We start from the raw sequence: 10,866 nt of genomic DNA on the forward strand, positions 1-10,866 counted from the left end.
TGCTTCTATGCGGACGCTGCATCCTGAGAAATCAACTCCGGCCGTTGTGCCATATATATTGAAGCGGGCTAAACGGTCCTTCGCATAACCTTGCCGCGGCTATTTAACCCCTGCGCCGGTGATGCACATCCGCACTTCGTCCTCTCCGAGCCCTCCCCCCTCCTATCTAAGCCCTTCCAACTCCAGCGACGATGCCGAAGTCATGGTTCTCCGCGCCGGCAATCAGAGGCAGTGGCAATTCTTCACGAGGCGGATCTTGGCGCCACCGCCCTCGCTCTCCGGGCCCCTCGGCATCCACAACAGACGGCTCCTCTAGTAAGAAGGAGATCGTTATCTCATCTAGCGACGAGGAGGACTAGACGCCGCAGTTGCTGCACCGCCTCCTCGCGGAGGCTACTGTGACGGACGAAGAATTCTTCCATCAGATGGAGATCAAACGGAGAGATCGTTCCGTCAGATGGGCCCAGCGCCACCATCACCGGCGCATGTCAATGAGGAGCGACCGTCTCTGCCGCACTACCGCGTGAAGCAGGAGTCAGTGCCCCACTTCGGTAGGTCAAGGAGGAAACCGCCCCCACCCCACAACCACGGTGTCCAAATAAAACAGTGCATCAAGGAGGAGCCCACACCACCACCGCCACACAGTCGGTACACCCGCATTGATGGGCCTGTGTCGTCGCCCGACCAGAACCGTCGCCCTGGCAAGGAGGAGTTGCCGCCCGTGATGAGGAAGGCGCGGGGACGCATCGTCCACTACCTCGGAGGTGGCGATTACAGTGGTCCCTCGGGCTCGAGGGCTATCGGGTCCGAGGAGGAGCTCTTGGCGAGGCAACAGGCGCGGTACAAACGGTGCAACACCGCCCGCCGCAACACGTTCGCCAAGTCCGAAGCGGCGCCGGAGTGGGTCCGCAACGACCCGGACCTCGCCTCTGCATGGGCCCTCGACCGCTCCGTCACCACCACGAAGACGGTCGCCAAGGGCCACCGCTGCCTTGACGACAAGCTCGTCAAGATCGACGAGGAGTGGTCGCTTAGCATCTCTTATGTCAACCCCCGCGGGGGCAAGGCTGCCATCAAAGCTCCGCGGACGTCGTCTGCATTGGCCGCCGCGGCCCTCCACACCGTGAAGAGGTAGCGGAGCGGCTCCTCCGCGAGAGGCAGGCAACCGCCGGACAAGGTTGTCGCGGCCATCTGACGCCCTTCCACCACTGGAGGGACGATGACGACGGCACGGACGACGATGACGGTGCGGCAGGGCAGGGCAGCCACGCGTATGAGGTGGTTGTCCCGTATAGGGTTTAGAATTATCGTTTTTAGTTTTTAGTAAATGATCGAAATATCAACCTTTTTATGTAAAATTATGTCCGAACTTCAATGAAAACATGTCGTGTTTGATGAACTTTGTCCGGTTTGTTCAAACCCGGCTTGAGATGTATGCGGCTAGCATTGTTGGCGAGCTCTCGCATCTGTGTCCACGGACTGATCCCCCTACTCGCGGGCGGATGTGGTGTTCGATTTGCTGGTCAGCGTTGAAGATGCCTTAAGTACTACTTTTTTTCGAATTAAGATGTTTTGGACTTAGTATTATGGACCATTGAAATGAATGAACAAACACACTAAACTGCATCTATACATTCAATTCAATTAAAAAAGAGTATAATAAACTTATTTTGCTAAAATAGGGCTCCTCCGCGAGACGTCGTCTGCATTGGCCGCGGCGGCCCTCCACACCGTGAAGAGGTAGCGGAGCGGCTCCTCCGCGAGAGGCAGGCAACCGCCGGACAAGGTTGTCTCGGCCATTTGACGCCCTTCCACCGCTGGAGCGACGACGACGACGGCACGGACGACGATAACGGTGCGGCAGGGCAGGGCGGCCACGCGTACGAGGTGGTTGTCCCGTATAGGGTTTAGAATTATTGTTTTTAGTTTTTAGTAAATGATCGAAATATCAACCTTTTTATGCAAAATTATGTCCGAACTTCAATGAAAACCTGTCGTGTTTGATGAACTTTGTCCGGTTTGTTCAAACCCGGCTTGAGATGTATGCGGCTAGCATTGTTGGCGAGCTCTCGCATCTGTGTCCACGGACTGATCCCCCTACTCGCGGGCGGATGTGGTGTTCGATTTGCTGGTCAGCGTTGAAGATGCCTTAAGTACTACTTTTTTTCGAATTAAGATGTTTTGGACTTAGTATTATGGACCATTGAAATGAATGAACAAACACACTAAACTGCATCTATACATTCAATTCAATTAAAAAAGAGTATAATAAACTTATTTTGCTAAAATAGGGCTCCTCCGCGAGACGTCGTCTGCATTGGCCGCGGCGGCCCTCCACACCGTGAAGAGGTAGCGGAGCGGCTCCTCCGCGAGAGGCAGGCAACCGCCGGACAAGGTTGTCTCGGCCATTTGACGCCCTTCCACCGCTGGAGCGACGACGACGACGGCACGGACGACGATAACGGTGCGGCAGGGCAGGGTGGCCACGCGTACGAGGTGGTTGTCCCGTATAGGGTTTAGAATTATTGTTTTTAGTTTTTAGTAAATGATCGAAATATCAACCTTTTTATGCAAAATTATGTCCGAACTTCAATGAAAACCTGTCGTGTTTGATGAATTTTGTCCGGTTTGTTCAAACCCGGCCGGCTTGAGATGTATGCGGCTAGCATTGTTGGCGAGCTCTCGCATCCGTGTCCACGGACTGGTCCCTTTACTTGCGGACGGATGTGGTGTTCGATTTGCTGGTCAGCGTTGAAGATGCCTTAAGTACTACTCCCTCCGTCCGGAAATACTTGTCGGGGAAATGGATAAAATTGAATGTATCTAGAACTAAAATATTTCTAGATACATCCATTTCTCCGACAAGTATTTTTGAACGGAGTGAGTACTTTTTTTTCAAATTAAGATGTTTTGGACTTAGTATTATAGACCACATACGGATTGAAATGAATGAACAAACACACTAAACTGCATCTATAATCATTCAATTCAATTAAAAAAAGAGTATAATAAACTTATTTTGCTAAAATAGGGTTCAAAAATCAAAAAGCTTGATAGTGCGTGTCGCACTAACATATACATCAGCATCCACAATCAAATTTCCAAATAGTTTGTGCTAGTGTGCCCATGCCGTGCACCGACTCCAGGTTGCACGTCCTATGGTATGGTAAAGACAGACAAACTGGGTTAGGGTCAGGCCGGTGCCTCCGAGGAGGCAATACGGGCATCAGCGCAAGTCCCTTTAAGCAGGGAGAGACCGTTCAGCTCTAGCGGTATGGGACTAAAATAAACCTGAGCACAGTAGCACACCTACGGCTCGTATCGGGCCGAGATCACGTCAAGCTTCTACAGGCCTCGAGGCCCGTGGCCCATGTAAGCACGATGGTTTTCCTTCGAAAACTAAAAACAAATAAGCACAATGGTGGCTGACAGCGTGGCCAGCAAATGTCGACGGCGATCGAGCGAGTTTGTCAGCCTTCCATCTGCGAGGCTACCAAGGCACAAATATTTGGTTCTGGAAGACGAGATCGAGCCTGAAACCTTGGCTGCTCTTCTTGCCGTCTTGCGTAACTGCGGTGTCCCCGAGTGATGCTTGGCCTACTCTTTACTTGCATTTATACAGAGGAGAACATGTTTTTTTTTTAAAAAAAGGAGGATGATCCCGGCCTCTGCATCCGGGCGATGCATGCGGCCATTTTATTAATTATTCTCACAAGACCTTACAAAGTCATACAACAGCAAGACTAAAGCCACCGTCTAAGCAACAACTGTCGCTACACCTATCCAATTGATGAAGGGGCGCTGATAGCCTGGGCCTAATACCAAACAGACATCGCAGCCAAACCTAAACATCTAAGACCTGAGGTCCCAACCAGAACGCCTGCCTGGTATGGGGCACCTACCAGTCCGGCTCACTCCTCAACCAGGACGTCTGCCGGGTATGAGGCCGCCGCAGCCACCTGCCATGAGTCCATCTTCAGAGTTGTACTGTCGCATCTACCGTGCCAGGTCTCTCTACCATCGACGCCACCACGACGCCAGACAGCGCCGTCCTCCTGCGCGAGTCCATCCTCCCACATCGAACTCTGAATCTGCACTGCACCGCGCCGTCAAGATCCGTCGCCATCAATGTGTAAGATGAAGCACCGCTCCACCAAAGAAGCCGTCCGCTGGTCCCGCGAAGTCGAGTGCACCTCCAAGAATGCCGCCCCAAAGGGGGTTACGACACATGAATGCCGCCAACATCCGATCAGCTGATCTAGGGTTTTCCCCAGAGGTATTGAGTGGAGTTGGGAGCTTCACCTCGATGATGCCTTCATAAAGGAAACGATGATAAGGGCATCGTCATCACCGGCTCCGGCCATCAACCGAAGACCAGGTTTTCACCCGGATCCGCCCTAAGAAATCCACCCAACAACCTGTGCACCGTCTCGACCGCCTTCAAAGCCCCAGATCCAGCCGCCTAGATCCGGCGATCAACCGCAGCAACAGTGCCACCATGGGATCCCTGGCGCACCGGCCACTGCCTGAGTGTGCCACCACTAGAGCCTAGGAGGAGGGCTCCCACCCCGCCTCGCCAAGCCGCGAGAGCCGGCGAGAAGGATCCCACGCGCTCGTCACCGTCTCTGATCCGAACCAATCCAAAGCAGATCGCCATCACAGATTCGCCTTGGACAGGGACTGCACCACGCCATGCCGCCGCGGGAAGCCTTAGCTTCAACAGCCGCCACCCTCCAGGGCCGCCGCCCCGGGATCCAGACAGAACCTCGCCGCTGCCACCGGCCAAGTTCCGCCACCGCCGAGCAGCCACTGCGACCTCCGCCGCCATGCCGCCGACGGATCTGGGCGAGGATAGCCATCCTCCCCGAGGACACACGCTGTAGCCTCTTCTCCGCGTACTCGCACGAGAAGCCACCGTGGCCTCGTCCCCACCCCTCGCCGAATGCCGCGCACGTGCCGCCCCGCCGCGGGCGAAGGCCGCCGCCACGAGGAGACCCGCACGCAGCCGCCACACAGTTCGGCGTCGACCCATCTGCAGCCGTGCCATGGGCCCGCCGCAGTCAAGATAGTCGCCGCCGCGCCGCCAGGATCCGCGCACCCCGGCGCCTCCGCTTGGACTGGCCGCTCCTGCAAGCCACAAACACGAGGAGGGGAGAAGGCCCCCGCCGCCAGCCACCGCGGGGGCTTTGCCCCGGCGGTGGTGGCCGGCGGCGGCGGGGAAGGGGAGGAGGAGGAGGGCTAGCGGCAAGGGGTGGCGGCGCCGCCCGTGTCGCCCTCGGGGGCTAGGTTTCCTTACAGAGGAGAACATGTGGGTACGATACCAAATGGAAAACTGGAACAGTCCCCGTACCGCGATCGAACTTACTCGTGCAATAGGAGATGTAAAGTGAGATCACAGTCATCACACCCAGCAAAAACTAGCGCACGCAAAAACGACGGCCGACGGCTGGACAAGCAGTAACTAGAGTCAACTGATACGATAGGACGATCAAAGAGATCCAAGGCGGATCTACGTGTCCTATTCCTCTTCTCGTATTCGACACGCTAGAACAGGGCGTCCAAAGGAAAAATATCAATGGAATAGAGAAAACCACACCACATCAAATAGGCTACAACGCCATATAAACCAGACACTGGAACCATTCTTTAGATTTACACATCACCACCATTTAGATGTCTTTCGGTAAACACCACAACCATTCAAACGTGACAGTTGTGACACGAAGACACTGACATCATCATAACCATTTGGACATGTCGATTCTACAGCCCAGAAGCAGTGTTCATGAGCAGAACTTGCCATTCCGATACATGGCTGAAAGAGTTAGCGTCGTTAACGAAGTCGTGACCTTCTGTAGTTGGCGAGGATTTCCTTCACAGGAGACAAAAAGGATCGCTCAATACGGCAACAAAATCTTTTGCATTAACCATCAGCAGTGCCAGTGTGCCCCGTCGTAAGAAGGAAACATGCAAGCTTCTTCACCAGGAGAAATTGCAGGCTCAGCTAGCTGTACTTCACTCAACTCGCCCATCACTTCCTCAAGCTGTTGGAGATGGTGATAAAGATAGTTAGATTATGGATATCACTAAGACAACTATTCTAGGGCTAAGCACCAAACACAAGGAAGTGTCCAAGGAAACACAGTGTAGACTAGCGACAGAGGAAAAAAAAGGCTACAGATCTTAGGGTACCTTCGAAATATGCGTCAAAAAGTAATCATGGTGGTGCTTGCTTGACTTGGATTCAGTAGCATGAACTGTTTCCTGCATTAACCAAATGAATTTAACAAATCACATGGAGTGGTCAGTCACGTGCGGTAATAATATACTGATGAATCATGCTTGCATTGCGTCATTTCAACAGCAGACAAAACAAAGGTTCCCCAAAAAACGGACACACCCAGAGTGCTGTCCTCGTGTAGATAAAACCGATTGGAGACATGAAAAACAACCCGTTTAGGCATGCACACAATTTTGCACTAATTGTTCGGTTTAAGATCATACAATTCTTATGCTTAAATGCAAAATACGCTCAATTTCAAGCCTATATACTGAATCTAAAAGCATAAAACTTAAAAAATTCAACAGATCAAGATCAAGCATGGAGATGATACTTCCGAAGCTAGCAAAATAAACATTTCCTTTTCTCCAAGCAGGTTGACAAAAAATATTAAACAAAAGGCTCTGTCTGTGAATGCACAAACAAAAAGGAATACAGGTAGTCCATAAGAAGGCAAAAAATGGTCATAGTTGGTACACAACAATTGTGCTACCTCATCAATGTAGAAGTCAAAGTCTGCACTGGATGTGATCTTTCCGTAATTGTCAACGGCATGAGTTTTGCAGGTGTACGCCAGAAGGATTGCCCTGTCCATATGCAAGTTAAAATCCCTAAAACTCTTAACATAATCAGTCAAACATAAAAAATAAATAACTATACAGACCTTAGAGTGTTCTCATCCAATTTCATGTGCTGCGCAAGTCTGCCAATGGTTATCACTGAAAACACTTTTAGAAAGCTTCTGATATCCCCAAGAAATAGCTGTTGCTTCACTTCATCAAGAAACAGCTTCAACTGAAGACGATATACATCCTGGACAGTAAGCAATTTAGGGCTTGTTTTGTTAACAGAAGTGAAATTACAAGCTAAGCCAAAGAAAGCAACTTCTCTACAATTCCATAAACCACTGAGCCAAAGAAATACAATCGAAGCAACTTCTCTATAATTTCATAAGCCACGAGTACATGCCATGCCAGAAACCAGAAAATGGTGTTGAAACTGAAAAACTGCTGGTCAGAATCTAGTACTAAGGTCGAATTAGTACATATATATTGACATAAAACATTCCGTTGTACAAAAAAGTTCATAACAGATGTTCACAGGCTACAATAGTGTAACCTCATCTATATATGTGCCCAATTTATGTTTCTATGTATTTCCTTAAGTATATACTCCCTCCGTTCCAAAATAGATGACCCAACTTTGTATTAACTTTGTACTAAAGTTAGTACAAAGTTGAGTCATCTATTTAGGAACGGAGGGAGTAACTGTGAACTGATTAATACTGCTGAGAATTTTTACTAGGTTTATATTCGTTTTTCTAATCCCTGGTAGTTACATAGAAACTTCTCTTACTAAACCATGCTGTTCCTTTTTTTTGTTACTTCACGGTGTGGTACCAGGCTAATACAGCTCATGCTGTGGAAGACAGGGGCTTATGGGGTTACCATTTCCTTTAACTTATCCCATTCAAACTGTACCAAACCGGACTGTTGATGGAATTATTGCCCATGGCAACTCAAGGCCCTCGATACTTCTTAATGCTTATTTTACCCGGTATGCTATCGGCGCCAGTGTCAAAAGTTGTGGGGTTTCAGCTGATCACTTTGGCCTTTCAATGACAAAGGTTGTGCAAACATATACTGATGCACTAAAAATGGAACTAGCAGCTTCCTGGAGATGATAAACAAGCAAAGATACACTCTATGTTCCCAGCCTAGAAACGCCTTGGTACCTAACCCAATCTGGGATACAACAAAATATATATACAAAAGAAGAATACCGTTGCTATATTAGCTTTAGATAATACCTGGTTGTAGTTTGTGAATGGCTCTTTTAAAACTGGAGGCCATGCAGCAATGAACTTGGGGCAGGCAAGGGAAAAGAGTTCATCATAATGTGCCTGATCATCACCTCTAAGCATCTTTTCCATTTCGGTACCATACTTCCCCTTCAGCTCAATGCTAACATCTTCAGCTATTACATTGTTCTGTGGGCACAATGAGAGGCAGATTGCCAATAGTGCATACATCTGCTCATTCTTCTTCAGTACAAAGTCATACTGCGGAGACTTCTCATGGTATTGCTTATACTTCAGGATATACAGCAGAATTTTGTTGAATTGATGTATCACGTCAGCATACCTAGATCAGCCCAGAAACATGGTGAATCAGTTAAAAGCAGTTCCAGCTTGGACAATATCAAGATGCTGAAGTGCAACTAATAGCATGTGCCACTTGCACGTCACATAGCAACATATTCTCATCTTTGTACAACTGAAAAGCATGCTCCAAATTATTGATCGCGTGATATCACTTATTAGAAGAACATGATAGCCAAGCACTTTGGAGTAAGCACAGAAAACACGAATACTTTATCAGGTATATATCACTCATCAGAAACCCACGAAAATCAAGCACTTTGAGTTAAGCATGGGAAACAAGAATAATTTACTGGCAATCAATTACCATAGACTAGCGTAAACACAGTAGGCACAAAAAGAAAAACTGCAGCAAAAGCTTTACCCGTAAGACGACATGATGTTAAACTACAATTATACATTTTTGCTAACTCACTCCAAGCTTAAAGTACACAACAATAGGACCGCGTATGGAATTGTCACATATGGGGAAACAACACAACCAGTCATTATTTGTACAAAGTAGAGGAGCTACAATTATCATATCCCATAATAAAAAATAAGTGCACTTCAGTCTTTGTAGAATGCAATATAAATATATATGGTGAAAAGGCTCAAGCTAGTGTATTACACACCTGCGCATCATGAAGTTGGCAAAACCATAGTAGTAGATAGTGGAAATGTAGCTCCCAGTCACAGTGGTGTAGACACCCTGCTGGCCAATATCTATAGGCAACAAGCACCTCAGCCCAGTATGGTAATCCCCTATCAGGCAATGCACCCTCAGCAGCCCAATCATGCTGTAGTACCCCAGCATCTTCAACACATTGCTCCCACCCTGCTTGTGCTCATACCCATTCATCATCGTGAACTGCTCAAGCCCCTCATTCTCCCTCTCCAGGATCTCTCTGATCATCGAATTCTCCACAAGTGCCTTCAAGTAATTAAAAACCCCATATACACTCCATGCCTGTAAAGAAGACTATTAGTTAGGAAACACTACCACCAAAAAAGCCATCAAAATTCAAGCTAGACTTAACCTTAGAAACACCCAACCAAGTATGACTGATAGACATATTTTAAGGAATGCCCTCACAAGTCACAACTCAATATCAAAAGCAAGAACCACCTGTGCAGAACACATTTATGAATAACTCATGAAAACTAGCGTAACCAACTGAGAGTACAATTGAACAAACAATGTGCAGGCGTCACATAAGTAATCAAAGTAGTATGTACTATCCACTGAACTAGGGACTACCCTTAACAAGCAAAAACCACCTCTGCCACCACAATCCCCATACAGAACTCAGGAATAATACTGGGACACAATGCAATGCAGTAAACTGCCACAGCACAAGCCACATCTGACACCTCAAGTGTAACTCCTGAATAAAATTGGGACTGGCATTAATGTCCGGTTCTAGGCACGAACCAGCTCCACAGCATCCTAAATATCACAATCTAACTGAAACATCGAGAATAACGAACCTATCATTCAGTAAACTATACTGCCAGGAGAAACTGAAATTCGCCAAAGGACACCATTTATTTACCATGCACGAACCACAATCCACAATTCGTACTAAGCCCACAAGTAAATGGACATAAGTAAGCGCGGACCTGGTCGAACCGCTTGAGTAGGCTGATCTCCTCCTCGGTCTTGTCCTCGAGTTTGGTGCGGTACTGGCAGAATCTCTGGAACTGGGACACGAACCCATCGACCATGTCCCAGAGCCACTGGTTGGGCAGCTGCATGGTGAGGACGTTCTGGAGGACGACGGTGAAGAGGGAGCAGTAGGTGTCCCAGGAGTCGGCGCGGTGCGTGAGGGTGAGGCCTGGGAGGCGCGCGTGGGCGTGGCGGGACGTGAGCTCGCTGTAGAGGAGGAGGAAGACGTGGTCGTCGTCGCAGTAGAGCGCGACGGCCTTGGCGGGCGGCCAGGGCTTGTCGCGGTAGACGCGGGCGGAGAGGCGGCGGAAGTCGCCCTCGTACAGCTTGTCGGTCCCGACCACGTCGCCGCCGCGGATGGAGCGGTAGAGGTCGGAGACGAAGCTCTTGACGGAGTCGGGGATGTAGTCGGTGTAGGAAGCCGCGAGCGTCCCGGAGGAGGCGGCGGCGGCGGCGGCGGGCATGGTCGCCGGTGAGGGGTCTAGGGCTTAGGTAGGGGTGGGGATCCTCGCTGAGTTTGCACCGGGGTTTTTGGGGTGGCTCTGGCCTCGTGTTGGCTGCCGACTGGTGCGGAACAGGAGAAATGGAGAATGTTGTGTCCAGCTGTGAGGTGTCGACAAAGGGAGGGGAAACAAATTTACGACTAGCACACAGAGAGGGCTTTTCGGCTAACTCCTCGCTCTTATTTTACTGTAGACCGATAAATCAATTCAGTTCTCCAAATGCTACTCCCTCCAATGCTGATTAACTGTCGCTGATTTCGTACAAAGTTGTACT

The 10,866-nt window shown here is 49.3% G+C and overlaps 1 protein-coding gene across 1 annotated transcript; it reads right to left on the bottom strand.

Annotated features, from left to right (window-relative positions):
• Positions 1-5,639: 5,639 nt before the first annotated feature.
• Positions 5,640-10,661, bottom strand: LOC119281602 (eukaryotic translation initiation factor 3 subunit L-like). Its single transcript, XM_037562087.1, has 7 exons — positions 10,044-10,661; positions 9,056-9,390; positions 8,091-8,424; positions 6,945-7,093; positions 6,774-6,867; positions 6,193-6,264; positions 5,640-6,044 (listed from the first exon to the last, which is right to left on the bottom strand). Exons 1-7 carry the CDS (start codon positions 10,551-10,553, stop codon positions 5,931-5,933), a joined length of 1,608 nt encoding a protein of 535 aa, XP_037417984.1. The 5' UTR covers positions 10,554-10,661; the 3' UTR covers positions 5,640-5,930.
• Positions 10,662-10,866: the final 205 nt, after the last annotated feature.

The sequence above is a fragment of the Triticum dicoccoides genome, chromosome 3B, assembly GCF_002162155.2.
Source record: "Triticum dicoccoides isolate Atlit2015 ecotype Zavitan chromosome 3B, WEW_v2.0, whole genome shotgun sequence".
Taxonomy (NCBI): domain Eukaryota; kingdom Viridiplantae; phylum Streptophyta; class Magnoliopsida; order Poales; family Poaceae; genus Triticum; species Triticum dicoccoides.